Below are 27,761 nucleotides of genomic sequence, written 5' to 3'. Positions count from 1 at the left end.
GGGCACGCACGGCGAAGGCATGCACGCTCGGTGCTGAGGTACTTGGCAGGGAGGTGGGGAGGGAGGGGCAGCAGGTGACTGCGATGAGGAGGACCTTCACACATATTCACAAACGACACACACGCGATGAGGAGGAAAACACGAAAAGCAGCTGTACACATAAACTCCAGCGCAGGCGAGGCGTTGACGCCCCTACGTCGCACAGGCTCTGTCCAGACCGCGCGCGGCGTGTTGGCAACAGAGCAGCAGCATTAATGAGATCACGCTGCCTCAGGCGGACTACAACAGGGGACATGGCGGCCTGTACCGCTGTCGGCATTGCCGCGGCACCGCATGCGAGGGGGAGGAAAGAACGGAAGGAGAGAAGAGCGTGCGTGGGCTATGCACGGGCACGGCACAGGAAAGAGAATCATGAGGAAACAACAGAGAGGATGTTGGAGCTGCGCCTCACCAAGACGAGGCAGAGGGAGAAGAGAAAGGGAGCCGGAGGTCCACGCCATATGCGCAGAGAGCGGATCGGAAACAGCCTTGCAGCTTGGCCCATCAACGCACATGCGGCTTCACCGGCGCCGGCAGCAGCCGGGCTGCACCACGCGGGCATGGGCGGCACGGACCTTACGTCGACAAAGCTCCCGCCAGCCGGACCAAACGCTGCGCCTCAGCACGACCCTTAAATGATCACGTCATCGTCCGCAGAGCTGCCATCCCAGGCGCACGAGTCGCACGGCATGCACACCGCAGCGCCCATGCAGCGCTCCGCGGTGTAGGCGACGTACAGCATGCCGTCGTCCGCCTGCCTGCACGCGTCGTGCAGCTCGCCGAGCGTCGCCGACGGCGACACGCTGCAGCCGGCAACCGTCAGCGCCACCGGCTTCTTTGCGTCCACGCCGCGGAAGCCGCGCACCGCGGCCACAAGCTGCGCAACCGTTGTCTCGCGCGCCAGCGCGCTGAAGTACGCCTTGCCGCCGCGCGCCTGCGCCTCCTCCACGACAACGGGCACCGCGTTCGCAGCGCGCAGGCTCGCGCACTTCGCAACGCGGGCCTCCAGCGGCGTCGACAACACGTAGGCGGACATGGTGATGGCTGGTGTGGCCTGGGGGTGGGAGTGCGTGGGTGGGGTGGTGGGTGGGATGAATGCGGGCTGAGCAGGCAGTAAGAACGTGCTGTGCGGGGGCCGGGGTACACCGCGGCGCATGCGCACACAGAGAGACATGCGGAGAGAGGGAAAGAGGGGAGGTAGCAGAGAGGAGGGGAGAGGGGGCATGAGTCACGGGGCGAGGCAGCGAACGAGTGGCAGAGGGCACCGCGGGGAGCAGAAGAGGCCGCACCGCGGCGACAGAGAGGCAGCAGCGCCTGCCCCCCCCTCCCCTCACTCGCACGCAGGCATACACAGCGTGTGTCCTGCTGGTATTCCCGGGACACAGTTTTGCAGAGCTGGCGGAGATGGGCATTGTTGAGAAAGGAGGGAGGCGCACACGAGGAGTGGCGAGTGGCGAGTGGCGCTCCAGGACTGCAGTGCAGCTCGCACTCCAGCGGCGCACACACAGCTGCCAGCACACGGGCCACCACCGACGCGTCGGCAATGAAAGTATTGGGACACACATATACACATGAAGACAGCGGGGACGAACAAGATCAAGAAAGTGAGGGGGGTGGGGTGGGGGGGAGGGGAAAAGAGAAGAATGAGAGGGGCATGAGTCGGCCCGCCGCAGCGCTGTGCACACGGGAGAGAGCGCATAACGGCGGAATATCAGGAACCAACAAGCAAAACAAGTGCGTGCACATGGAGAGGAGGGCGGTGTGGGTGGTGGGGGTGCGGGACGTGTGCACAGGTAGCGAGGCGTCGCCGACCACAGCCCGCAGGGAGTGTGTGTGGGGAAGGGGGGGGGACAAGAGCGCCCGTGAGACGTGCTCGCCTCCGAACCACACAAATGACACTTGGCGAGCGCACACGCACACACGCGCGAGGGGTGCCGTCGATGCGGCGACAGAAAAGAAAACCATAGAAAAATGTATAGCAGAGGACTGTCCCGCACAGGCACACACACACACAGATACACACGCAGTCAGTCCTCTGGTGCGCCGCACGCCGTCAGCGAGGGGTAACACAAGGCAAGGAGGAGGGTACCCAGAAAAGACAGTCAGTGCACCGGGAAGCGGTGGGGCCAAGCACACCGCAAGGCTAGGCAGACAATACCACGGGGGCCGCAGGACGCGTAGAGCGCTACCACACCACGCTGTCGCGCCCTTCCCGGCCCTAGTTCAAGGCGCACGAGCCGCACGACATGCACACCGCAGCGCCCATGCAGCGCTCCGCGGTGTAGGCGACGTACAGCATGCCGTCGTCCGCCTGCCTGCACGCGTCGTGCAGCTCGCCGAGCGTCGCCGACGGCGACACGCTGCAGCCGGCAACCGTCAGCGCCACCGGCTTCTTTGCGTCCACGCCGCGGAAGCCGCGCACCGCGGCCACAAGCTGCGCAACCGTTGTCTCGCGCGCCAGCGCGCTGAAGTACGCCTTGCCGCCGCGCGCCTGCGCCTCCTCCACGACAACGGGCACCGCGTTCGCAGCGCGCAGGCTCGCGCACTTCGCAACGCGGGCCTCCAGCGGCGTCGACAACACGTAGGCGGACATGGTGATGGCTGGTGTGGCCTGGGGGTGGGAGTGCGTGGGTGGGGTGGTGGGTGGGATGAATGCGGGCTGAGCAGGCAGTAAGAACGTGCTGTGCGGGGGCCGGGACGTCAAAGAGAGAGAGAGATGGCGGAGAGGCCGGCGACAGTGCAGGCGGAGGTGACGGCGTGTGAGAGAGGATGGGCGGGTGAGTGGGCCGGAGCGAGAGGAGCGGTGTGGGAGCCGGTGTTGGCCCAGGACATTCAGTTGGGGGCAGGGGAACACGAGTATGCGGAGCGGCAACGAGCATATACGGAGAGAGCGATAGTGGGCTGACGGGATGGGGTAGGTGGTGCACTGTTGGCTACACTCGCAACACACGCGCTTGCGCACATCCCTCACTGCGCTGGCAGCGTCTCCGATACCGGTGGCGAAGCGAGCGGAGGGGATGAGGGCACGCACGGCGAAGGCATGCACGCTCGGTGCTGAGGTACTTGGCAGGGAGGTGGGGAGGGAGGGGCAGCAGGTGACTGCGATTAGGAGGAAAACACGAAAAGCAGCTGTACACATAAACTCCAGCGCAGGCGAGGCGTTGACGCCCCTACGTCGCACAGGCTCTGTCCAGACCGCGCGCGGCGTGTTGGCAACAGAGCAGCAGCATTAATGAGATCACGCTGCCTCAGGCGGACTACAACAGGGGACATGGCGGCCTGTACCGCTGTCGGCATTGCCGCGGCACCGCATGCGAGGGGGAGGAAAGAACGGAAGGAGAGAAGAGCGTGCGTGGGCTATGCACGGGCACGGCACAGGAAAGAGAATCATGAGGAAACAACAGAGAGGATGTTGGAGCTGCGCCTCACCAAGACGAGGCAGAGGGAGAAGAGAAAGGGAGCCGGAGGTCCACGCCATATGCGCAGAGAGCGGATCGGAAACAGCCTTGCAGCTTGGCCCATCAACGCACATGCGGCTTCACCGGCGCCGGCAGCAGCCGGGCTGCACCACGCGGGCATGGGCGGCACGGACCTTACGTCGACAAAGCTCCCGCCAGCCGGACCAAACGCTGCGCCTCAGCACGACCCTTAAATGATCACGTCATCGTCCGCAGAGCTGCCATCCCAGGCGCACGAGCCGCACGGCGTGCACACCGCAGCGCCCATGCAGCGCTCCGCGGTGTAGGCGACGTACAGCATGCCGTCGTCCGCCTGCCTGCACGCGTCGTGCAGCTCGCCGAGCGTCGCTGACGGCGACACGCTGCAGCCGGCAACCGTCAGCGCCACCGGCTTCTTTGCGTCCACGCCACGGAAGCCGCGCACCGCGGCCACAAGCTGCGCAACCGTTGTCTCGCGCGCCAGCGCGCTGAAGTGCGCCTTGCCGCCGCGCGCCTGCGCCTCCTCCACGACAACGGGCACCGCGTTCGCAGCGCGCAGGCTCGCGCACTTCGCAACGCGGGCCTCCAGCGGCGTCGACAACACGTAGGCGGACATGGTGATGGCTGGTGTGGCCTGGGGGTGGGAGTGCGTGGGTGGGGTGGTGGGTGGGATGAATGCGGGCTGAGCAGGCAGTAAGAACGTGCTGTGCGGGGGCCGGGGTATACCGCGGCGCATGCGCACACAGAGAGACATGCGGAGAGAGGGAAAGAGGGGAGGTAGCAGAGAGGAGGGGAGAGGGGGCATGAGTCACGGGGCGAGGCAGCGAACGAGTGGCAGAGGGCACCGCGGGGAGCAGAAGAGGCCGCACCGCGGCGACAGAGAGGCAGCAGCGCCTGCCCCCCCCTCCCCTCACTCGCACGCAGGCATACACAGCGTGTGTCCTGCTGGTATTCCCGGGACACAGTTTTGCAGAGCTGGCGGAGATGGGCATTGTTGAGAGAGGAGGGAGGCGCACACGAGGAGTGGCGAGTGGCGAGTGGCGCTCCAGGACTGCAGTGCAGCTCGCACTCCAGCGGCGCACACACAGCTGCCAGCACACGGGCCACCACCGACGCGTCGGCAATGAAAGTATTGGGACACACATATACACATGAAGACAGCGGGGACGAACAAGATCAAGAAAGTGAGGGGGGTGGGGTGGGGGGGAGGGGAAAAGAGAAGAATGAGAGGGGCATGAGTCGGCCCGCCGCAGCGCTGTGCACACGGGAGAGAGCGCATAACGGCGGAATATCAGGAACCAACAAGCAAAACAAGTGCGTGCACATGGAGAGGAGGGCGGTGTGGGTGGTGGGGGTGCGGGACGTGTGCACAGGTAGCGAGGCGTCGCCGACCACAGCCCGCAGGGAGTGTGTGTGGGGAAGGGGGGGGGGACAAGAGCGCCCGTGAGACGTGCTCGCCTCCGAACCACACAAATGACACTTGGCGAGCGCACACGCACACACGCGCGAGGGGTGCCGTCAATGCGGCGACAGAAAAGAAAACCATAGAAAAATGTATAGCAGAGGACTGTCTCGCACAGGCACACACACACACAGATACACACGCAGTCAGTCCTCTGGTGCGCCGCACGCCGTCAGCGAGGGGTAACACAAGGCAAGGAGGAGGGTACCCAGAAAAGACAGTCAGTGCACCGGGAAGCGGTGGGGCCAAGCACACCGCAAGGCTAGGCAGACAATACCACGGGGGCCGCAGGACGCGTAGAGCGCTACCACACCACGCTGTCGCGCCCTTCCCGGCCCTAGTTCCAGGAGCACGAGCCGCACGGCGTGCACACCGCAGCGCCCATGCAGCGCTCCGCGGTGTAGGCGACGTACAGCATGCCGTCGTCCGCCTGCCTGCACGCGTCGTGCAGCTCGCCGAGCGTCGCTGACGGCGACACGCTGCAGCCGGCAACCGTCAGCGCCACCGGCTTCTTTGCGTCACGCCGTTGAAGCCGCGCACCGCGGCCACAAGCTGCGCAACCGTTGTCTCGCGCACCAGCGCGCTGAAGTACGCCTTGCCGCCGCGCGCCTGCGCCTCCTCCACGACAACGGGCACCGCGTTCGCAGCGCGCAGGCTCGCGCACTTCGCAACGCGGGCCTCCAGCGGCGTCGACAACACGTAGGCGGACATGGTGATGGCTGGTGTGGCCTGGGGGTGGGAGTGCGTGGGTGGGGTGGTGGGTGGGATGAATGCGGGCTGAGCAGGCAGTAAGAACGTGCTGTGCGGGGGCCGGGACGTCAAAGAGAGAGAGAGAGATGGCGGAGAGGCCGGCGACAGTGCAGGCGGAGGTGACGGCGTGTGAGAGAGGATGGGCGGGTGAGTGGGCCGGAGCGAGAGGAGCGGTGTGGGAGCCGGTGTTGGCCCAGGACATTCAGTTGAGGGCAGGGGAACACGAGTATGCGGAGCGGCAACGAGCATATACGGAGAGAGCGATAGTGCGCTGACGGGATGGGGTAGGTGGTGCACTGTTGGCTACACTCGCAACACACGCGCTTGCGCACATCCCTCACTGCGCTGGCAGCGTCTCCGATACCGGTGGCGAAGCGAGCGGAGGGGATGAGGGCACGCACGGCGAAGGCATGCACGCTCGGTGCTGAGGTACTTGGCAGGGAGGTGGGGAGGGAGGGGCAGCAGGTGACTGCGATGAGGAGGACCTTCACACATATTCACAAACGACACACACGCGATGAGGAGGAAAACACGAAAAGCAGCTGTACACATAAACTCCAGCGCAGGCGAGGCGTTGACGCCCCTACGTCGCACAGGCTCTGTCCAGACCGCGCGCGGCGTGTTGGCAACAGAGCAGCAGCATTAATGAGATCACGCTGCCTCAGGCGGACTACAACAGGGGACATGGCGGCCTGTACCGCTGTCGGCATTGCCGCGGCACCGCATGCGAGGGGGAGGAAAGAACGGAAGGAGAGAAGAGCGTGCGTGGGCTATGCACGGGCACGGCACAGGAAAGAGAATCATGAGGAAACAACAGAGAGGATGTTGGAGCTGCGCCTCACCAAGACGAGGCAGAGGGAGAAGAGAAAGGGAGCCGGAGGTCCACGCCATATGCGCAGAGAGCGGATCGGAAACAGCCTTGCAGCTTGGCCCATCAACGCACATGCGGCTTCACCGGCGCCGGCAGCAGCCGGGCTGCACCACGCGGGCATGGGCGGCACGGACCTTACGTCGACAAAGCTCCCGCCAGCCGGACCAAACGCTGCGCCTCAGCACGACCCTTAAATGATCACGTCATCGTCCGCAGAGCTGCCATCCCAGGCGCACGAGCCGCACGGCGTGCACACCGCAGCGCCCATGCAGCGCTCCGCGGTGTAGGCGACGTACAGCATGCCGTCGTCCGCCTGCCTGCACGCGTCGTGCAGCTCGCCGAGCGTCGCTGACGGCGACACGCTGCAGCCGGCAACCGTCAGCGCCACCGGCTTCTTTGCGTCCACGCCGCGGAAGCCGCGCACCGCGGCCACAAGCTGCGCAACCGTTGTCTCGCGCGCCAGCGCGCTGAAGTACGCCTTGCCGCCGCGCGCCTGCGCCTCCTCCACGACAACGGGCACCGCGTTCGCAGCGCGCAGGCTCGCGCACTTCGCAACGCGGGCCTCCAGCGGCGTCGACAACACGTAGGCGGACATGGTGATGGCTGGTGTGGCCTGGGGGTGGGAGTGCGTGGGTGGGGTGGTGGGTGGGATGAATGCGGGCTGAGCAGGCAGTAAGAACGTGCTGTGCGGGGGCCGGGGTACACCGCGGCGCATGCGCACACAGAGAGACATGCGGAGAGAGGGAAAGAGGGGAGGTAGCAGAGAGGAGGGGAGAGGGGGCATGAGTCACGGGGCGAGGCAGCGAACGAGTGGCAGAGGGCACCGCGGGGAGCAGAAGAGGCCGCACCGCGGCGACAGAGAGGCAGCAGCGCCTGCCCCCCCCTCCCCTCACTCGCACGCAGGCATACACAGCGTGTGTCCTGCTGGTATTCCCGGGACACAGTTTTGCAGAGCTGGCGGAGATGGGCATTGTTGAGAGAGGAGGGAGGCGCACACGAGGAGTGGCGAGTGGCGAGTGGCGCTCCAGGACTGCAGTGCAGCTCGCACTCCAGCGGCGCACACACAGCTGCCAGCACACGGGCCACCACCGACGCGTCGGCAATGAAAGTATTGGGACACACATATACACATGAAGACAGCGGGGACGAACAAGATCAAGAAAGTGAGGGGGGTGGGGTGGGGGGGAGGGGAAAAGAGAAGAATGAGAGGGGCATGAGTCGGCCCGCCGCAGCGCTGTGCACACGGGAGAGAGCGCATAACGGCGGAATATCAGGAACCAACAAGCAAAACAAGTGCGTGCACATGGAGAGGAGGGCGGTGTGGGTGGTGGGGGTGCGGGACGTGTGCACAGGTAGCGAGGCGTCGCCGACCACAGCCCGCAGGGAGTGTGTGTGGGGAAGGGGGGGGGACAAGAGCGCCCGTGAGACGTGCTCGCCTCCGAACCACACAAATGACACTTGGCGAGCGCACACGCACACACGCGCGAGGGGTGCCGTCAATGCGGCGACAGAAAAGAAAACCATAGAAAAATGTATAGCAGAGGACTGTCTCGCACAGGCACACACACACACAGATACACACGCAGTCAGTCCTCTGGTGCGCCGCACGCCGTCAGCGAGGGGTAACACAAGGCAAGGAGGAGGGTACCCAGAAAAGACAGTCAGTGCACCGGGAAGCGGTGGGGCCAAGCACACCGCAAGGCTAGGCAGACAATACCACGGGGGCCGCAAGACGCGTATAGCGCTACCACACCACGCTGTCGCGCCCTTCCCGGCCCTAGTTCCAGGAGCACGAGCCGCACGGCGTGCACACCGCAGTGCCCATGCAGCGCTCCGCGGTGTAGGCGACGTACAGCATGCCGTCGTCCGCCTGCCTGCACGTGTCGTGCAGCTCGCCGAGCGTCGCTGACGGCGACACGCTGCAGCCGGCAACCGTCAGCGCCACCGGCTTCTTTGCGTCCACGCCGCGGAAGCCGCGCACCGCGGCCACAAGCTGCGCAACCGTTGTCTCGCGCACCAGCGCGCTGAAGTACGCCTTGCCGCCGCGCGCCTGCGCCTCCTCCACGACAACGGGCACCGCGTTCGCAGCGCGCAGGCTCGCGCACTTCGCAACGCGGGCCTCCAGCGGCGTCGACAACACGTAGGCGGACATGGTGATGGCTGGTGTGGCCTGGGGGTGGGAGTGCGTGGGTGGGGTGGTGGGTGGGATGAATGCGGGCTGAGCAGGCAGTAAGAACGTGCTGTGCGGGGGCCGGGACGTCAAAGAGAGAGAGAGAGATGGCGGAGAGGCCGGCGACAGTGCAGGCGGAGGTGACGGCGTGTGAGAGAGGATGGGCGGGTGAGTGGGCCGGAGCGAGAGGAGCGGTGTGGGAGCCGGTGTTGGCCCAGGACATTCAGTTGAGGGCAGGGGAACACGAGTATGCGGAGCGGCAACGAGCATATACGGAGAGAGCGATAGTGCGCTGACGGGATGGGGTAGGTGGTGCACTGTTGGCTACACTCGCAACACACGCGCTTGCGCACATCCCTCACTGCGCTGGCAGCGTCTCCGATACCGGTGGCGAAGCGAGCGGAGGGGATGAGGGCACGCACGGCGAAGGCATGCACGCTCGGTGCTGAGGTACTTGGCAGGGAGGTGGGGAGGGAGGGGCAGCAGGTGACTGCGATGAGGAGGACCTTCACACATATTCACAAACGACACACACGCGATGAGGAGGAAAACACGAAAAGCAGCTGTACACATAAACTCCAGCGCAGGCGAGGCGTTGACGCCCCTACGTCGCACAGGCTCTGTCCAGACCGCGCGCGGCGTGTTGGCAACAGAGCAGCAGCATTAATGAGATCACGCTGCCTCAGGCGGACTACAACAGGGGACATGGCGGCCTGTACCGCTGTCGGCATTGCCGCGGCACCGCATGCGAGGGGGAGGAAAGAACGGAAGGAGAGAAGAGCGTGCGTGGGCTATGCACGGGCACGGCACAGGAAAGAGAATCATGAGGAAACAACAGAGAGGATGTTGGAGCTGCGCCTCACCAAGACGAGGCAGAGGGAGAAGAGAAAGGGAGCCGGAGGTCCACGCCATATGCGCAGAGAGCGGATCGGAAACAGCCTTGCAGCTTGGCCCATCAACGCACATGCGGCTTCACCGGCGCCGGCAGCAGCCGGGCTGCACCACGCGGGCATGGGCGGCACGGACCTTACGTCGACAAAGCTCCCGCCAGCCGGACCAAACGCTGCGCCTCAGCACGACCCTTAAATGATCACGTCATCGTCCGCAGAGCTGCCATCCCAGGCGCACGAGCCGCACGGCGTGCACACCGCAGCGCCCATGCAGCGCTCCGCGGTGTAGGCGACGTACAGCATGCCGTCGTCCGCCTGCCTGCACGCGTCGTGCAGCTCGCCGAGCGTCGCCGACGGCGACACGCTGCAGCCGGCAACCGTCAGCGCCACCGGCTTCTTTGCGTCCACGCCACGGAAGCCGCGCACCGCGGCCACAAGCTGCGCAACCGTTGTCTCGCGCGCCAGCGCGCTGAAGTACGCCTTGCCGCCGCGCGCCTGCGCCTCCTCCACGACAACGGGCACCGCGTTCGCAGCGCGCAGGCTCGCGCACTTCGCAACGCGGGCCTCCAGCGGCGTCGACAACACGTAGGCGGACATGGTGATGGCTGGTGTGGCCTGGGGGTGGGAGTGCGTGGGTGGGGTGGTGGGTGGGATGAATGCGGGCTGAGCAGGCAGTAAGAACGTGCTGTGCGGGGGCCGGGGTACACCGCGGCGCATGCGCACACAGAGAGACATGCGGAGAGAGGGAAAGAGGGGAGGTAGCAGAGAGGAGGGGAGAGGGGGCATGAGTCACGGGGCGAGGCAGCGAACGAGTGGCAGAGGGCACCGCGGGGAGCAGAAGAGGCCGCACCGCGGCGACAGAGAGGCAGCAGCGCCTGCCCCCCCCTCCCCTCACTCGCACGCAGGCATACACAGCGTGTGTCCTGCTGGTATTCCCGGGACACAGTTTTGCAGAGCTGGCGGAGATGGGCATTGCTGAGAGAGGAGGGAGGCGCACACGAGGAGTGGCGAGTGGCGAGTGGCGCTCCAGGACTGCAGTGCAGCTCGCACTCCAGCGGCGCACACACAGCTGCCAGCACACGGGCCACCACCGACGCGTCGGCAATGAAAGTATTGGGACACACATATACACATGAAGACAGCGGGGACGAACAAGATCAAGAAAGTGAGGGGGGTGGGGTGGGGGGAGGGGAAAAGAGAAGAATGAGAGGGGCATGAGTCGGCCCGCCGCAGCGCTGTGCACACGGGAGAGAGCGCATAACGGCGGAATATCAGGAACCAACAAGCAAAACAAGTGCGTGCACATGGAGAGGAGGGCGGTGTGGGTGGTGGGGGTGCGGGACGTGTGCACAGGTAGCGAGGCGTCGCCGACCACAGCCCGCAGGGAGTGTGTGTGGGGAAGGGGGGGGGACAAGAGCGCCCGTGAGACGTGCTCGCCTCCGAACCACACAAATGACACTTGGCGAGCGCACACGCACACACGCGCGAGGGGTGCCGTCAATGCGGCGACAGAAAAGAAAACCATAGAAAAATGTATAGCAGAGGACTGTCCCGCACAGGCACACACACACACAGATACACACGCAGTCAGTCCTCTGGTGCGCCGCACGCCGTCAGCGAGGGGTAACACAAGGCAAGGAGGAGGGTACCCAGAAAAGACAGTCAGTGCACCGGGAAGCGGTGGGGCCAAGCACACCGCAAGGCTAGGCAGACAATACCACGGGGGCCGCAGGACGCGTAGAGCGCTACCACACCACGCTGTCGCGCCCTTCCCGGCCCTAGTTCAAGGCGCACGAGCCGCACGACATGCACACCGCAGCGCCCATGCAGCGCTCCGCGGTGTAGGCGACGTACAGCATGCCGTCGTCCGCCTGCCTGCACGCGTCGTGCAGCTCGCCGAGCGTCGCCGACGGCGACACGCTGCAGCCGGCAACCGTCAGCGCCACCGGCTTCTTTGCGTCCACGCCACGGAAGCCGCGCACCGCGGCCACAAGCTGCGCAACCGTTGTCTCGCGCGCCAGCGCGCTGAAGTACGCCTTGCCGCCGCGCGCCTGCGCCTCCTCCACGACAACGGGCACCGCGTTCGCAGCGCGCAGGCTCGCGCACTTCGCAACGCGGGCCTCCAGCGGCGTCGACAACACGTAGGCGGACATGGTGATGGCTGGTGTGGCCTGGGGGTGGGAGTGCGTGGGTGGGGTGGTGGGTGGGATGAATGCGGGCTGAGCAGGCAGTAAGAACGTGCTGTGCGGGGGCCGGGACGTCAAAGAGAGAGAGAGATGGCGGAGAGGCCGGCGACAGTGCAGGCGGAGGTGACGGCGTGTGAGAGAGGATGGGCGGGTGAGTGGGCCGGAGCGAGAGGAGCGGTGTGGGAGCCGGTGTTGGCCCAGGACATTCAGTTGGGGGCAGGGGAACACGAGTATGCGGAGCGGCAACGAGCATATACGGAGAGAGCGATAGTGGGCTGACGGGATGGGGTAGGTGGTGCACTGTTGGCTACACTCGCAACACACGCGCTTGCGCACATCCCTCACTGCGCTGGCAGCGTCTCCGATACCGGTGGCGAAGCGAGCGGAGGGGATGAGGGCACGCACGGCGAAGGCATGCACGCTCGGTGCTGAGGTACTTGGCAGGGAGGTGGGGAGGGAGGGGCAGCAGGTGACTGCGATGAGGAGGACCTTCACACATATTCACAAACGACACACACGCGATGAGGAGGAAAACACGAAAAGCAGCTGTACACATAAACTCCAGCGCAGGCGAGGCGTTGACGCCCCTACGTCGCACAGGCTCTGTCCAGACCGCGCGCGGCGTGTTGGCAACAGAGCAGCAGCATTAATGAGATCACACTGCCTCAGGCGGACTACAACAGGGGACATGGCGGCCTGTACCGCTGTCGGCATTGCCGCGGCACCGCATGCGAGGGGGAGGAAAGAACGGAAGGAGAGAAGAGCGTGCGTGGGCTATGCACGGGCACGGCACAGGAAAGAGAATCATGAGGAAACAACAGAGAGGATGTTGGAGCTGCGCCTCACCAAGACGAGGCAGAGGGAGAAGAGAAAGGGAGCCGGAGGTCCACGCCATATGCGCAGAGAGCGGATCGGAAACAGCCTTGCAGCTTGGCCCATCAACGCACATGCGGCTTCACCGGCGCCGGCAGCAGCCGGGCTGCACCACGCGGGCATGGGCGGCACGGACCTTACGTCGACAAAGCTCCCGCCAGCCGGACCAAACGCTGCGCCTCAGCACGACCCTTAAATGATCACGTCATCGTCCGCAGAGCTGCCATCCCAGGCGCACGAGCCGCACGGCGTGCACACCGCAGCGCCCATGCAGCGCTCCGCGGTGTAGGCGACGTACAGCATGCCGTCGTCCGCCTGCCTGCACGCGTCGTGCAGCTCGCCGAGCGTCGCTGACGGCGACACGCTGCAGCCGGCAACCGTCAGCGCCACCGGCTTCTTTGCGTCCACGCCGCGGAAGCCGCGCACCGCGGCCACAAGCTGCGCAACCGTTGTCTCGCGCGCCAGCGCGCTGAAGTACGCCTTGCCGCCGCGCGCCTGCGCCTCCTCCACGACAACGGGCACCGCGTTCGCAGCGCGCAGGCTCGCGCACTTCGCAACGCGGGCCTCCAGCGGCGTCGACAACACGTAGGCGGACATGGTGATGGCTGGTGTGGCCTGGGGGTGGGAGTGCGTGGGTGGGGTGGTGGGTGGGATGAATGCGGGCTGAGCAGGCAGTAAGAACGTGCTGTGCGGGGGCCGGGGTACACCGCGGCGCATGCGCACACAGAGAGACATGCGGAGAGAGGGAAAGAGGGGAGGTAGCAGAGAGGAGGGGAGAGGGGGCATGAGTCACGGGGCGAGGCAGCGAACGAGTGGCAGAGGGCACCGCGGGGAGCAGAAGAGGCCGCACCGCGGCGACAGAGAGGCAGCAGCGCCTGCCCCCCCCTCCCCTCACTCGCACGCAGGCATACACAGCGTGTGTCCTGCTGGTATTCCCGGGACACAGTTTTGCAGAGCTGGCGGAGATGGGCATTGTTGAGAAAGGAGGGAGGCGCACACGAGGAGTGGCGAGTGGCGAGTGGCGCTCCAGGACTGCAGTGCAGCTCGCACTCCAGCGGCGCACACACAGCTGCCAGCACACGGGCCACCACCGACGCGTCGGCAATGAAAGTATTGGGACACACATATACACATGAAGACAGCGGGGACGAACAAGATCAAGAAAGTGAGGGGGGTGGGGTGGGGGGGAGGGGAAAAGAGAAGAATGAGAGGGGCATGAGTCGGCCCGCCGCAGCGCTGTGCACACGGGAGAGAGCGCATAACGGCGGAATATCAGGAACCAACAAGCAAAACAAGTGCGTGCACATGGAGAGGAGGGCGGTGTGGGTGGTGGGGGTGCGGGACGTGTGCACAGGTAGCGAGGCGTCGCCGACCACAGCCCGCAGGGAGTGTGTGTGGGGAAGGGGGGGGGACAAGAGCGCCCGTGAGACGTGCTCGCCTCCGAACCACACAAATGACACTTGGCGAGCGCACACGCACACACGCGCGAGGGGTGCCGTCAATGCGGCGACAGAAAAGAAAACCATAGAAAAATGTATAGCAGAGGACTGTCCCGCACAGGCACACACACACACAGATACACACGCAGTCAGTCCTCTGGTGCGCCGCACGCCGTCAGCGAGGGGTAACACAAGGCAAGGAGGAGGGTACCCAGAAAAGACAGTCAGTGCACCGGGAAGCGGTGGGGCCAAGCACACCGCAAGGCTAGGCAGACAATACCACGGGGGCCGCAGGACGCGTAGAGCGCTACCACACCACGCTGTCGCGCCCTTCCCGGCCCTAGTTCAAGGCGCACGAGCCGCACGACATGCACACCGCAGCGCCCATGCAGCGCTCCGCGGTGTAGGCGACGTACAGCATGCCGTCGTCCGCCTGCCTGCACGCGTCGTGCAGCTCGCCGAGCGTCGCCGACGGCGACACGCTGCAGCCGGCAACCGTCAGCGCCACCGGCTTCTTTGCGTCCACGCCACGGAAGCCGCGCACCGCGGCCACAAGCTGCGCAACCGTTGTCTCGCGCGCCAGCGCGCTGAAGTACGCCTTGCCGCCGCGCGCCTGCGCCTCCTCCACGACAACGGGCACCGCGTTCGCAGCGCGCAGGCTCGCGCACTTCGCAACGCGGGCCTCCAGCGGCGTCGACAACACGTAGGCGGACATGGTGATGGCTGGTGTGGCCTGGGGGTGGGAGTGCGTGGGTGGGGTGGTGGGTGGGATGAATGCGGGCTGAGCAGGCAGTAAGAACGTGCTGTGCGGGGGCCGGGACGTCAAAGAGAGAGAGAGATGGCGGAGAGGCCGGCGACAGTGCAGGCGGAGGTGACGGCGTGTGAGAGAGGATGGGCGGGTGAGTGGGCCGGAGCGAGAGGAGCGGTGTGGGAGCCGGTGTTGGCCCAGGACATTCAGTTGGGGGCAGGGGAACACGAGTATGCGGAGCGGCAACGAGCATATACGGAGAGAGCGATAGTGGGCTGACGGGATGGGGTAGGTGGTGCACTGTTGGCTACACTCGCAACACACGCGCTTGCGCACATCCCTCACTGCGCTGGCAGCGTCTCCGATACCGGTGGCGAAGCGAGCGGAGGGGATGAGGGCACGCACGGCGAAGGCATGCACGCTCGGTGCTGAGGTACTTGGCAGGGAGGTGGGGAGGGAGGGGCAGCAGGTGACTGCGATTAGGAGGAAAACACGAAAAGCAGCTGTACACATAAACTCCAGCGCAGGCGAGGCGTTGACGCCCCTACGTCGCACAGGCTCTGTCCAGACCGCGCGCGGCGTGTTGGCAACAGAGCAGCAGCATTAATGAGATCACGCTGCCTCAGGCGGACTACAACAGGGGACATGGCGGCCTGTACCGCTGTCGGCATTGCCGCGGCACCGCATGCGAGGGGGAGGAAAGAACGGAAGGAGAGAAGAGCGTGCGTGGGCTATGCACGGGCACGGCACAGGAAAGAGAATCATGAGGAAACAACAGAGAGGATGTTGGAGCTGCGCCTCACCAAGACGAGGCAGAGGGAGAAGAGAAAGGGAGCCGGAGGTCCACGCCATATGCGCAGAGAGCGGATCGGAAACAGCCTTGCAGCTTGGCCCATCAACGCACATGCGGCTTCACCGGCGCCGGCAGCAGCCGGGCTGCACCACGCGGGCATGGGCGGCACGGACCTTACGTCGACAAAGCTCCCGCCAGCCGGACCAAACGCTGCGCCTCAGCACGACCCTTAAATGATCACGTCATCGTCCGCAGAGCTGCCATCCCAGGCGCACGAGCCGCACGGCGTGCACACCGCAGCGCCCATGCAGCGCTCCGCGGTGTAGGCGACGTACAGCATGCCGTCGTCCGCCTGCCTGCACGCGTCGTGCAGCTCGCCGAGCGTCGCTGACGGCGACACGCTGCAGCCGGCAACCGTCAGCGCCACCGGCTTCTTTGCGTCCACGCCGCGGAAGCCGCGCACCGCGGCCACAAGCTGCGCAACCGTTGTCTCGCGCGCCAGCGCGCTGAAGTACGCCTTGCCGCCGCGCGCCTGCGCCTCCTCCACGACAACGGGCACCGCGTTCGCAGCGCGCAGGCTCGCGCACTTCGCAACGCGGGCCTCCAGCGGCGTCGACAACACGTAGGCGGACATGGTGATGGCTGGTGTGGCCTGGGGGTGGGAGTGCGTGGGTGGGGTGGTGGGTGGGATGAATGCGGGCTGAGCAGGCAGTAAGAACGTGCTGTGCGGGGGCCGGGGTACACCGCGGCGCATGCGCACACAGAGAGACATGCGGAGAGAGGGAAAGAGGGGAGGTAGCAGAGAGGAGGGGAGAGGGGGCATGAGTCACGGGGCGAGGCAGCGAACGAGTGGCAGAGGGCACCGCGGGGAGCAGAAGAGGCCGCACCGCGGCGACAGAGAGGCAGCAGCGCCTGCCCCCCCCTCCCCTCACTCGCACGCAGGCATACACAGCGTGTGTCCTGCTGGTATTCCCGGGACACAGTTTTGCAGAGCTGGCGGAGATGGGCATTGTTGAGAGAGGAGGGAGGCGCACACGAGGAGTGGCGAGTGGCGAGTGGCGCTCCAGGACTGCAGTGCAGCTCGCACTCCAGCGGCGCACACACAGCTGCCAGCACACGGGCCACCACCGACGCGTCGGCAATGAAAGTATTGGGACACACATATACACATGAAGACAGCGGGGACGAACAAGATCAAGAAAGTGAGGGGGGTGGGGTGGGGGGGAGGGGAAAAGAGAAGAATGAGAGGGGCATGAGTCGGCCCGCCGCAGCGCTGTGCACACGGGAGAGAGCGCATAACGGCGGAATATCAGGAACCAACAAGCAAAACAAGTGCGTGCACATGGAGAGGAGGGCGGTGTGGGTGGTGGGGGTGCGGGACGTGTGCACAGGTAGCGAGGCGTCGCCGACCACAGCCCGCAGGGAGTGTGTGTGGGGAAGGGGGGGGGACAAGAGCGCCCGTGAGACGTGCTCGCCTCCGAACCACACAAATGACACTTGGCGAGCGCACACGCACACACGCGCGAGGGGTGCCGTCAATGCGGCGACAGAAAAGAAAACCATAGAAAAATGTATAGCAGAGGACTGTCTCGCACAGGCACACACACACACAGATACACACGCAGTCAGTCCTCTGGTGCGCCGCACGCCGTCAGCGAGGGGTAACACAAGGCAAGGAGGAGGGTACCCAGAAAAGACAGTCAGTGCACCGGGAAGCGGTGGGGCCAAGCACACCGCAAGGCTAGGCAGACAATACCACGGGGGCCGCAGGACGCGTAGAGCGCTACCACACCACGCTGTCGCGCCCTTCCCGGCCCTAGTTCCAGGAGCACGAGCCGCACGGCGTGCACACCGCAGCGCCCATGCAGCGCTCCGCGGTGTAGGCGACGTACAGCATGCCGTCGTCCGCCTGCCTGCACGCGTCGTGCAGCTCGCCGAGCGTCGCTGACGGCGACACGCTGCAGCCGGCAACCGTCAGCGCCACCGGCTTCTTTGCGTCCACGCCGCGGAAGCCGCGCACCGCGGCCACAAGCTGCGCAACCGTTGTCTCGCGCACCAGCGCGCTGAAGTACGCCTTGCCGCCGCGCGCCTGCGCCTCCTCCACGACAACGGGCACCGCGTTCGCAGCGCGCAGGCTCGCGCACTTCGCAACGCGGGCCTCCAGCGGCGTCGACAACACGTAGGCGGACATGGTGATGGCTGGTGTGGCCTGGGGGTGGGAGTGCGTGGGTGGGGTGGTGGGTGGGATGAATGCGGGCTGAGCAGGCAGTAAGAACGTGCTGTGCGGGGGCCGGGACGTCAAAGAGAGAGAGAGAGATGGCGGAGAGGCCGGCGACAGTGCAGGCGGAGGTGACGGCGTGTGAGAGAGGATGGGCGGGTGAGTGGGCCGGAGCGAGAGGAGCGGTGTGGGAGCCGGTGTTGGCCCAGGACATTCAGTTGAGGGCAGGGGAACACGAGTATGCGGAGCGGCAACGAGCATATACGGAGAGAGCGATAGTGCGCTGACGGGATGGGGTAGGTGGTGCACTGTTGGCTACACTCGCAACACACGCGCTTGCGCACATCCCTCACTGCGCTGGCAGCGTCTCCGATACCGGTGGCGAAGCGAGCGGAGGGGATGAGGGCACGCACGGCGAAGGCATGCACGCTCGGTGCTGAGGTACTTGGCAGGGAGGTGGGGAGGGAGGGGCAGCAGGTGACTGCGATGAGGAGGACCTTCACACATATTCACAAACGACACACACGCGATGAGGAGGAAAACACGAAAAGCAGCTGTACACATAAACTCCAGCGCAGGCGAGGCGTTGACGCCCCTACGTCGCACAGGCTCTGTCCAGACCGCGCGCGGCGTGTTGGCAACAGAGCAGCAGCATTAATGAGATCACGCTGCCTCAGGCGGACTACAACAGGGGACATGGCGGCCTGTACCGCTGTCGGCATTGCCGCGGCACCGCATGCGAGGGGGAGGAAAGAACGGAAGGAGAGAAGAGCGTGCGTGGGCTATGCACGGGCACGGCACAGGAAAGAGAATCATGAGGAAACAACAGAGAGGATGTTGGAGCTGCGCCTCACCAAGACGAGGCAGAGGGAGAAGAGAAAGGGAGCCGGAGGTCCACGCCATATGCGCAGAGAGCGGATCGGAAACAGCCTTGCAGCTTGGCCCATCAACGCACATGCGGCTTCACCGGCGCCGGCAGCAGCCGGGCTGCACCACGCGGGCATGGGCGGCACGGACCTTACGTCGACAAAGCTCCCGCCAGCCGGACCAAACGCTGCGCCTCAGCACGACCCTTAAATGATCACGTCATCGTCCGCAGAGCTGCCATCCCAGGCGCACGAGCCGCACGGCGTGCACACCGCAGCGCCCATGCAGCGCTCCGCGGTGTAGGCGACGTACAGCATGCCGTCGTCCGCCTGCCTGCACGCGTCGTGCAGCTCGCCGAGCGTCGCCGACGGCGACACGCTGCAGCCGGCAACCGTCAGCGCCACCGGCTTCTTTGCGTCCACGCCGCGGAAGCCGCGCACCGCGGCCACAAGCTGCGCAACCGTTGTCTCGCGCGCCAGCGCGCTGAAGTACGCCTTGCCGCCGCGCGCCTGCGCCTCCTCCACGACAACGGGCACCGCGTTCGCAGCGCGCAGGCTCGCGCACTTCGCAACGCGGGCCTCCAGCGGCGTCGACAACACGTAGGCGGACATGGTGATGGCTGGTGTGGCCTGGGGGTGGGAGTGCGTGGGTGGGGTGGTGGGTGGGATGAATGCGGGCTGAGCAGGCAGTAAGAACGTGCTGTGCGGGGGCCGGGACGTCAAAGAGAGAGAGAGAGAGAGATGGCGGAGAGGCCGGCGACAGTGCAGGCGGAGGTGACGGCGTGTGAGAGAGGATGGGCGGGTGAGTGGGCCGGAGCGAGAGGAGCGGAGTGGAATATGAGAGAAAGTGAGCACAGAGACGTTCGTTCGGAGTGGAGGGGTGGTTACGGAGGTGTTTTGGGGCGGATGAGGAGAGGATGAGGGAAGGCGAGAAGAGTGTAGGTGCAGGGAGTAAGAGGCAGCGGGAGGTTGAAATGTGGGCAACGCTTTCGAGTTCACTGGAGGTGTTCGAGAGATAAGGCGAAGATGGCGAATGCGGGAAGCGTCGGTCCTCCCTCCGAGAGGGAGCGAGGGAGAGAGCGCTCGAGTGGTTTGCCGAAGAAGGGGGGGGGGCGACGCTGCCGTGTGATGTGTGGGTGGGTGGGTTGGGAAGGGATGTCACGGCGGGCGGTCTTACGTTATCGCGGATCTTCGTTTTCCATTTGTCGCGGCGCCGAAATTAGCGAAGCGTCGCCGTCAACAGGGTTGTGTGGCTCGTCGGCTTCCTGGTTGCTGCCACGAGGGGGGGGTGCAGCGTAGACAAGGAAAGACGCGAGAGGAGTGGGAGGGGCGCGTGCGTGAGGGAGTATGTCAAAGGAAGAAAAGGGGCGTGGAAGGAGAGGGAGAGAAAAGGAGGGCGGAGATTAAACACGGCGCCCACCATGCGCTCACTGGAAAGATCATTTCCGACCAACACAGACACACAAATGCAGGCTCTCTCGCCACTCACTGTACGAGTCCACTATTCCTTGCGCTTCTCCTGGTAGCAGACGTGGTTGTAGTTGTGAGCGTGCTGCTCGTTGTGAAACTGCGCGCGGCACTCCTTTCCGTACCAGCAGTTGGGCCGCTTATTCACTGACTCTGGCAGCTTATCGGAGGCGAGGTGACGGCGGTAGGCGAAGAGTAGCTCTGCAAACACCGTCGCTGCACACCGCCGGCACACCGGTGAGTCTGCCCTTATGGCGCCGTTGAGCAAAACCATGTCGGGGACCCACTCTCCGCCCTCGAGCTTCGCCAGCGCTGCCGACCACACGTCCTTGAGAAGAATGCTGTGCGAGGCGAGGTAGTCGGAGAGGATGTTCTGCTCGATCGTGTTGCCGCTAAAGGTCTGCGGTGGCAGCACGCTGAAGGGTTCGTGCTCCTTGAAGGGCTGGAATGACGTCCCGTCGGTGGACGCACAGCCACCCGCTCTGTAGAGGTGGCAGAAGGCTAAGTGGCAGACGTGGCAGCGCTGCGGCCGGCCACACAGCGGGCGCTCGGCGAAGCAGGAGCGACACGCCGAGCAGCGAAGATGGGGGCCACCTGCCGGGCATTGAAAGCCGTCGATGGAGCTCGGCGTGTTGCACTCGGCGCACTTTGGGCCAGCGAGGGGCACTGCGTGGCCAAAGATCAGGGCCGCGTGACGCACTGCACGGACGGTGTCGCTACCGCTATCGCTGTGAGATCCACACTTGCCATCGTCGTCGCAGTCATTAGTGTCGCTGCGACTGCGCTTCCCAATCCTCATGCCCAGTGGGTCGATCGTGTCGGCGGCGTCCAGTTGGGCGAGCTCCTCCACCGGGCGGCGGCTGGCCGGGCTCGCGAGCAGGTAGTTCTCTGCGCAGCTCTGCAGGCGATGGGTGGGGCGAACGTCGGTGATGCTCACGCGACACTTGGGGCATGTGTGTTGCTCCCCTTGTGCCATCCAGCCGCTGATGCACCCGGCACAGAAGACGTGCATGCAGGGCAGCACGGAGCAAGGCCGGTGGAAAATGGATTTGCAAACGGAGCACGTCAACTCCGCGCTTATGCGGGCTCGCGTGGTCTCCTGCTTAAGGCGCTGAAACATATAGTCGACACGGCCGTTGGCAGCAATGTCGTCCACGGCGCTGCTTGGCGCCTGCCCACCACCAGCGTCACTTTCTGCTGGTCGCGTCAGTGCAACACGATCACTATTCTGCAGCACGACTCGCTCCCCCTTTGCGACGCGCCTGCCGTTCAAGAAGGTACCGTTGGTCGACAAGTCGCGCAGCTCCACGCGCAACGTCACCGGATCCACGGCCAGCTCGCAATGACGCGCGGAGAGCTTGTCGCTGACATTGATGCGGTAGTCCTCGGAGATGTCCTTGCCGCGGCCGACGACCACGTTTCCGCTATTTTGATGGAGGTCGAGAGTGGGAAGCCCGGCGTAGAGCGGGACAAGGCGTGCCACCAGCGGCTGCTGCAAGGGTGGGGCGGCGAGGTCAAATAGGTCTGCCGCAGCGGTTGCCTCATCTGCGAAGGAGCGCTGCACCGGCGTGTCTTCCCTCGAGTGTCTGGGGGACGCATGGGATGACATGATGAAAGCCCGCGGAGGGGTCTTGAGGCGGGCAGGCAACGTCGTTGATGTCCAGTGTCTGTGCGTGTGCCTGTGTGTGTGTGTTTGTGAAGGGGCGAAGCTAGAGAGACATGGGAGAGAGGCACCGGGGACAGGCACACGTGCACATGAAGAGCGAGCAAGCGAAACAAATCGACAAGCGGCGAAAGGCAGGCAGGGGCGGGGGACGCAGCAGCAGCGACACACAGACGCACATGAAATGGTAGCAGCGCCACGGAGAACACCGTCAACGTCACGGTGCGGAGCTGTAAACAGTATGTGAAGGTGGGGAGAGGGTGGTGGAGAGACGCGAGCGTGAAACGATGAAGGGCAGAACGAGTCCGCGTATCGGGAGGAGGGTGTTCGGTGGGCGAGGACGCACACATACACGGGGCGCATACGCGGTGGCCAGCAAAGAGCAAGAGAACCGGAGAGAGAGAGAGAGAGCAAGCCAAGAAGCGTTCCAGTCCTTAGGGGGAAGGGGTGGGGATGGAGGCGGGGACGTGTTACGTCGATGCGCGAACTCGCGCTCACCGCGTCCACCCAAGGCGGATAGATAAGAGTCAGGGCTGCACGCTCGGAGAGGGCAGTCGGCGGCTTCGATGCTCTTGCAGGGGTGCCCTGCAGGTATTATCTGTGCCGGGTGTGCCCTCTATTCGCTTCGTTCCTCCGTTTGTGCGCGATGAGCGGCGGAGAAGGGGACATCGTGGAGAGGGGCAGCAAGTCGTTCGCGCAGCGCCGCTCCCTCACCACGCACAGACCAGCAACATACGCCTCCCGTCTTTGTATTTCTTGGGTTAGCTGTTGTTTTGGTTCACAACATGAAGTAGCGCCGGTGCCGACCATGAGAGCAAGAGCCGGAACTGTACACGTGAAGCTGCGTGACATGCGCAGCAGAGCAAGAGCAAGAGACAAACACGTGCGCATAATGCGGAGGGCGCAGGAAGGGGGGAGTGAACGAATGGAAGGAAGAGGGAGAGGCAGGGGGTGGGGTCAGGTGATGGGAGCAGACCCCCCCCCCCCTCGCCTCCCGGCACACGCACACTTACACACGCAAGCTTGTTTTGGTGAAGAGCGGCGGCGGCAGCGTGGGTGGCGGATGCCGAGCCGTTGCCTCTTCTTTCTTTTCCCTAAGCTTATTCCCTCAAACATTTTGCAAGCAAATCAGAGGACATGAGGGATGGGGTGGGGGTGGGAAGGGCGTGTGCGTGTGCGTGAGAGCAACCGGCAGCGGTGGTAAACACTCCCACAAGCGGACCTACAGACACCTAAGCACACGCGGACGCAAGTACACAGACACACACATATATATGTATATACAACGACTCACCCATCGCAAAACGGGCTCAAAATTGCGAAGGAGCACACAAGCGAGCTCACACAGAGCATGTAGGACGGAGGGGGCAGCAACCGTGCAAACTGCGTGTTTTTCACCGCTGCCCCCCTCTCTCTTTCTCTCTCTCACACATGCTCCACGTGCCCATCCTACCACGAACAAATCAGCAAATAGACGCATAAACACCCGCAAAAACAAGGCAAGTTACCCTCCTCCGTGTTTCCCTCTTCCCTTCCCTCAGGGCGCGTCATAACACGGGACACGGAGACATGTGCGTGTGTGTTTGGGAGGAGGAGGAGGAGGAGGGGGGGGGCTCCCCCTCCCCTCCCCGTCCCTTCCTCCTCCTCCTCCTCCGAAACACAACAACAAAAGGAGAGCGAGCAGCAGCGAGCATATAATAATAATAAGCCGAAAGCGGCAGCGATGGCTGCAAGGGCAAACAGACACACAAAAAATAGATAGTAATAGTACACACGCACACACAGGGAGGGACGGGAGGAGAGGGGGTGGTGGTGGTGGTGGTGGTGGTGGTGGTGACACCGATGCATACACTGCTTTACACCTGCGTGTGCACATCGGTGTGCTGATTCGTGAGCCCTTATCGCCCTCCACCTCCTTCCCCAAGCGTCGCTTGTTGCTGCTGCTGCTGCTGATGTGACGAGGGAGCTGGATGTCGTGCCGCCACAGCCAGAAACGGGAAACACGGTGTTCAGGTCTGGAGATGCATGTTGCACTCTCCACTCTCCATTCCCTTGCCATCCCCCACACCCACCGCACTCCACGGAACGTGCGCCCACACGCACGAACACTACGCACGTCGCTGTTGTGCACGCAGCGAGCGGGACTCTTCAGCGCGATACATGATCTACTGCTTGGACCCCGTCACATATTCCCGCATGTTTCCGTTGCTTCCTTGCGACGATTCCACCGCTGTGTGGAGGGCTAACGTGCCGGCAGCGGCGTACCTTGCAGACGCCGTGCGCATGTGGCGCACAGACGGCTGATGCTTCTCCCTCGCCGCCACCACTCCACCGTTTCCGCGTGGCTTCGGCACCGCGCGCTGCAGTTGACAAAAGCGCTGCGTGTGGAGCCTGTGCGCCCTGTTCAGGTCCTCGATACGGTTGTCGAGCTCAGCCAGTTGCTGAGCGGGGTCGGCAAACATGTGGCGGAACGCTTGCAGCTGTCGAAGTTGCTCCTTCACGTTGTTTTTCTCCTTGAGAAGAGCTGTGTGCTCGCGCTGGCCCGGCTCGGTAGACTGAAGTGCAGCTTGAACCTGTGAGAGTCGCCGCGCAAAGCCATCCTTAGCGCGGTGCCACTTGGATGCATCAGCGGCTGGCGCGGTCAGCAGGGCACGGCGATACACTAGCAGCTCGACCAACTCCTTCTGTATTCGCTCTAAGTCTTGCAGCTCGCAGTTGATGGTCGTCTGCGTCGCGTCGCGTGAGCTCTGCAGGGCACCGTCGATGCTACTGTGAAGCCCATGTGGATGAAAACCCGGCCAAGACGATGACGCGTGGGAGTTCTTGTGAACCTTGATGATGTGCGGCGAGGTTTTGCCGAGCGCAGGCGATGGGGGACTGGCTTTGGCGGAGGGGGAGAACGGCATCGAAGACAGCGTCTTCTCAGGTGGCAGGTGGCAAAGACGCCCGGGCGAAGGCACCTCTTGCTGAGGCCTCTGCGCCTGCACCTGCTGCCCCGCCAGCTGTCCGCGCTCCTTCACAATGCCAGCACCTCTGCGGTTCGTGCGTTGATTCGGGGACGTCGTCTGTATGGCCATCAGCTGCAGCTGCTTTTGAAACTGCTCCACCTCTTGCTGATGGGCATCATTGAGCTTCCAAGACGCCTTCCGAGTTGTGCGCGCACACAGCCGCTGCCGGAACACCTCCTCCTGCAGCACCACCAACTTCTCATGCAGCTGGCGGGTGCTTTCAAGATCCACCTGGCGCACACGCACGTGCTGCGTCGACCCCTTGACGCGGCCGCGGTAGTCCACAGACTTCTCCCTAGCGCGGCGGAGGCGATCCCCAGAGGCGGTGCGCAACTTCTCCTTTACCTGCTTTCTCTGCTTAAGCGCCACCTCGGACTTCCCCAGCTTGACCTCCGTCTTGCGTAGTTCTCCACGCGGGTGCGCGTGGTTACTGAGGGTGCGCCGCAGCTTCTCGCGCTGCACGAGTTGCGCAGAGACGTCGCCGTTTTCCATCTGCAGCTGTGCAACTCGATCTTTCTGGGCAACAATATCCTCTGCGAGGGTCACCACGTTAGAGTCGTCGTCCGCATTAACGGTCAAGGTGGCAGCGAGGTTGTCAGCAACGCAGTTCCCATTCTCCACAAGGGCTGCCTCGAGCTGAACTGTGTCTCGCGCCTTCTGAGCCGGCAGCGCCGCTAGTGCCTCCCGCTCTTCCTCCAGCTGCTGGAGACGCGTCATGTCTACCGCGAGGCAACTGCGGGGGTTCAGCAAAGAGCTGGCCGATTTCCCCGTGTCACCGTCAGCGCTGACCTCGGTGCACCCTGCCCCTTCCGCCTTCGGGTCAGCAGCGCTCGCTGCCTTGAGCTGCGCAACTCGCACCTCCAGAGCCTTGCGCTTCTCCACTTCGACCATGGTGGCGCACTCAGCATTGAGCACGTCGTTCTCAAGCCGCTTCGTCAACTGGCGCTCCTGGCGCAAGAGCTCACGTAGGTGCTTCACCTCTTGCACGAGGGATGCCGAAGGCGATCGAGCGGGTTTCCGCGTGCCTGCGCCAGCGGGAACGGCGATCGCTAAGCGGCGCTGCGCGTCCTCTAGCTGTTCCTGCAGCAGCAGAATCGTTTGCCGGGCATCCGCCGACGTCGTCACTTCCGCAACGGCCAAGTGAGGGTGGATATGAATGCGCTTCGCGCGGTCAGCGTACTTGAGCGTGTTCAGCGTCTCCTCCATCGACGACGCAAGCTGAGAGATGCAGGCGACAATCGCCGTGCGGGCGTTTCCACTGAGCATCGGCTGCAGCAGGCGCGTAAGCTTGGAGGAGCGGTACGGCACGTACGGCTTTCGCTCGCACAGCGCCACAATGACGTTGCCCAGAGCCAGCAGCCCACTATTGATGTTGATGCATTCTCGCATGCGCTCGGAAAGGGTACGGCATGACGGCAGACTCGCCCCGACGAGACTTGCCGGGTCACCAGGTCCGCCGGACGGAACGGCCTCTCCGCGAGACTTCAGGCGCTCAAACCCGGCTAAATCAACAAAGCAGCAGCGCGAGCACAAACCGCGTCGCTGCAACGTGAGCGTGATGACGCAGTGCGAGCGCGAGCTTTTGGAATTCTTTAGTGTCGAGGCCGTCTTTCGATTCTCGATGGCGCTGTCGATCAGCGCGAGCATCTCTGCCTCACTGCGCACCTGCGCCTCTGTGAGACCCACCACATACACGCCTCCATGTGGATCCTCGCGTAGGGCGAGAGAGTTTCGAGGGAACGGGCTAGTCGGCCCATAGGCGCGTCTCTGCAACAACCTTCGATTTTGAAGTGGGCCGCAGCCCTGCGCAGACGGCCGTCTTGGAGCATCTACGGCTTGCGGGACGGTGCCGTTCAACACCGTTGCCGTGTGTTGTCTCGGGGGCTGCGACACCAGCTCGGCAAGCAGGTCGCCGATGGACTCATTGTACACCTCCAGGACGCTGAGTGACATGGTGAAGGCCGGGCTCGTGCGTAGCGTAGCGCTTAAACTGGTGAGAGCGGAGCTGGAGCGCCCGGTGCTTAGCGTTGCCTCCGAATCCTCTGTGAGGCGGCAAAAGACTTCCTGCACGGTGTCGTGGAGCAGCGCGGCCATGGTGAACGTCTTGCCAGAGCCGGTCTGCCCATACGCAATCGTGGACGCGTGAAAGCCAGTTAGAAAGGAGTCTGCTAGCGGCTGTCCAAGTGCAACGTAGATGTCGTCGGACGAGGCCGTTTCATCGAAGACTCGGTCGAAGACGAAGGGGTGTCCGGCGCCAACGGCGACTTGATTCTCCGACACCTCCAGGCACCTGGCTTCATTTTCGTGCGGCAGAAATGGACGAACTCGCACGGCAACTATAATGCGCTCTGTCATCTTGTGGCGTGTGAGGGGAGGGGGGGGGCGTGTGGGCGTGTGTTGTGCGTCGCAAGAATCAAGTGTCGGAGCTCCCTTTGCGCTGTCTAAGGGTGTGACTTCTTGTCAATGTGTAGGTGAGTGCTTGCTTGAGTGCACGTCTGCTGATCCACGTGCGACAACGTGCACTCGACATGTGGAGTCCGCTCACCAAATTCTTCACTGTGTATAAATGGGGGAAGCGGTGGTGAGGAAGGAAAGGGGGGGGGGAGCACGTAAATGAAGTAAAGTGCACGCAAGAGATGAGAAGTGGTGGGCAGGAAGTAAGGGCTTGCAGGCACCGGTGTGTGCGTGTGTGTGGGGGTCTGCGCGTCTGCAGGGGGAGGGGTCGGTTCCCTCCCCCTCCCCTAAATTATATACAGCACGCGTCACTGTTCGTGGCGGCCTGGGCCTATGCGGATGTCCAGTGTTCCGGCACCCTTTCCTTCGTCGGCGTCGGGTGAGCTGCATGCTCCTCTCGCTCTTTTTGAGTGTGAGCATGTCTGTC

At 64.2% G+C, this 27,761-nt stretch overlaps 14 protein-coding genes across 14 annotated transcripts; all 14 read right to left on the bottom strand.

Annotated features, from left to right (window-relative positions):
- Positions 1–670: 670 nt before the first annotated feature.
- On the bottom strand, positions 671–1,075 carry ATG8C.12 (putative ATG8/AUT7/APG8/PAZ2; the record flags this gene model as incomplete). The annotated part of the gene is made up of 1 exon (XM_001681137.1): positions 671–1,075. One exon carries the CDS (start codon positions 1,073–1,075, stop codon positions 671–673), a length of 405 nt encoding a protein of 134 aa, XP_001681189.1.
- A 1,182-nt stretch (positions 1,076–2,257) lies between these two features.
- ATG8C.11 (putative ATG8/AUT7/APG8/PAZ2) lies at positions 2,258–2,632 on the bottom strand (the record flags this gene model as incomplete). Its single annotated transcript, XM_001681136.1, has 1 exon — positions 2,258–2,632. The coding sequence occupies one exon, from the start codon at positions 2,630–2,632 to the stop codon at positions 2,258–2,260; it is 375 nt and encodes a 124-aa protein (XP_001681188.1).
- Positions 2,633–3,687: 1,055 nt separating this feature from the next.
- On the bottom strand, positions 3,688–4,092 carry ATG8C.10 (putative ATG8/AUT7/APG8/PAZ2; the record flags this gene model as incomplete). The annotated part of the gene is made up of 1 exon (XM_001681135.1): positions 3,688–4,092. The coding sequence occupies one exon, from the start codon at positions 4,090–4,092 to the stop codon at positions 3,688–3,690; it is 405 nt and encodes a 134-aa protein (XP_001681187.1).
- A 2,657-nt stretch (positions 4,093–6,749) lies between these two features.
- Positions 6,750–7,154, bottom strand: ATG8C.9 (putative ATG8/AUT7/APG8/PAZ2; the record flags this gene model as incomplete). The annotated part of the gene is made up of 1 exon (XM_001681134.1): positions 6,750–7,154. The coding sequence occupies one exon, from the start codon at positions 7,152–7,154 to the stop codon at positions 6,750–6,752; it is 405 nt and encodes a 134-aa protein (XP_001681186.1).
- A 1,182-nt stretch (positions 7,155–8,336) lies between these two features.
- On the bottom strand, positions 8,337–8,711 carry ATG8C.8 (putative ATG8/AUT7/APG8/PAZ2; the record flags this gene model as incomplete). Its single annotated transcript, XM_001681133.1, has 1 exon — positions 8,337–8,711. The coding sequence occupies one exon, from the start codon at positions 8,709–8,711 to the stop codon at positions 8,337–8,339; it is 375 nt and encodes a 124-aa protein (XP_001681185.1).
- A 1,100-nt stretch (positions 8,712–9,811) lies between these two features.
- Positions 9,812–10,216, bottom strand: ATG8C.7 (putative ATG8/AUT7/APG8/PAZ2; the record flags this gene model as incomplete). The annotated part of the gene is made up of 1 exon (XM_001681132.1): positions 9,812–10,216. The coding sequence occupies one exon, from the start codon at positions 10,214–10,216 to the stop codon at positions 9,812–9,814; it is 405 nt and encodes a 134-aa protein (XP_001681184.1).
- Positions 10,217–11,397: 1,181 nt separating this feature from the next.
- ATG8C.6 (putative ATG8/AUT7/APG8/PAZ2) lies at positions 11,398–11,772 on the bottom strand (the record flags this gene model as incomplete). Its single annotated transcript, XM_001681131.1, has 1 exon — positions 11,398–11,772. One exon carries the CDS (start codon positions 11,770–11,772, stop codon positions 11,398–11,400), a length of 375 nt encoding a protein of 124 aa, XP_001681183.1.
- Positions 11,773–12,870: 1,098 nt separating this feature from the next.
- On the bottom strand, positions 12,871–13,275 carry ATG8C.5 (putative ATG8/AUT7/APG8/PAZ2; the record flags this gene model as incomplete). Its single annotated transcript, XM_001681130.1, has 1 exon — positions 12,871–13,275. One exon carries the CDS (start codon positions 13,273–13,275, stop codon positions 12,871–12,873), a length of 405 nt encoding a protein of 134 aa, XP_001681182.1.
- Positions 13,276–14,457: 1,182 nt separating this feature from the next.
- ATG8C.4 (putative ATG8/AUT7/APG8/PAZ2) lies at positions 14,458–14,832 on the bottom strand (the record flags this gene model as incomplete). The annotated part of the gene is made up of 1 exon (XM_001681129.1): positions 14,458–14,832. One exon carries the CDS (start codon positions 14,830–14,832, stop codon positions 14,458–14,460), a length of 375 nt encoding a protein of 124 aa, XP_001681181.1.
- Positions 14,833–15,887: 1,055 nt separating this feature from the next.
- ATG8C.3 (putative ATG8/AUT7/APG8/PAZ2) lies at positions 15,888–16,292 on the bottom strand (the record flags this gene model as incomplete). The annotated part of the gene is made up of 1 exon (XM_001681128.1): positions 15,888–16,292. The coding sequence occupies one exon, from the start codon at positions 16,290–16,292 to the stop codon at positions 15,888–15,890; it is 405 nt and encodes a 134-aa protein (XP_001681180.1).
- A 1,182-nt stretch (positions 16,293–17,474) lies between these two features.
- Positions 17,475–17,849, bottom strand: ATG8C.2 (putative ATG8/AUT7/APG8/PAZ2; the record flags this gene model as incomplete). Its single annotated transcript, XM_001681127.1, has 1 exon — positions 17,475–17,849. The coding sequence occupies one exon, from the start codon at positions 17,847–17,849 to the stop codon at positions 17,475–17,477; it is 375 nt and encodes a 124-aa protein (XP_001681179.1).
- Positions 17,850–18,949: 1,100 nt separating this feature from the next.
- Positions 18,950–19,354, bottom strand: ATG8C.1 (putative ATG8/AUT7/APG8/PAZ2; the record flags this gene model as incomplete). The annotated part of the gene is made up of 1 exon (XM_001681126.1): positions 18,950–19,354. The coding sequence occupies one exon, from the start codon at positions 19,352–19,354 to the stop codon at positions 18,950–18,952; it is 405 nt and encodes a 134-aa protein (XP_001681178.1).
- An 889-nt stretch (positions 19,355–20,243) lies between these two features.
- Positions 20,244–21,818, bottom strand: LMJF_09_0140 (conserved hypothetical protein; the record flags this gene model as incomplete). The annotated part of the gene is made up of 1 exon (XM_001681125.2): positions 20,244–21,818. The coding sequence occupies one exon, from the start codon at positions 21,816–21,818 to the stop codon at positions 20,244–20,246; it is 1,575 nt and encodes a 524-aa protein (XP_001681177.1).
- Positions 21,819–24,037: 2,219 nt separating this feature from the next.
- On the bottom strand, positions 24,038–27,235 carry LMJF_09_0120 (putative kinesin; the record flags this gene model as incomplete). Its single annotated transcript, XM_001681124.1, has 1 exon — positions 24,038–27,235. One exon carries the CDS (start codon positions 27,233–27,235, stop codon positions 24,038–24,040), a length of 3,198 nt encoding a protein of 1,065 aa, XP_001681176.1.
- Between the last annotated feature and the right edge of the window lie 526 nt (positions 27,236–27,761).

This window comes from Leishmania major, chromosome 9 (genome assembly GCF_000002725.2).
Source record: "Leishmania major strain Friedlin complete genome, chromosome 9".
Lineage (NCBI taxonomy): Eukaryota > Euglenozoa > Kinetoplastea > Trypanosomatida > Trypanosomatidae > Leishmania > Leishmania major.
Note: the sequence above shows the minus strand (reverse complement) of the source record. Positions and strands in the feature narration are given on the sequence as shown.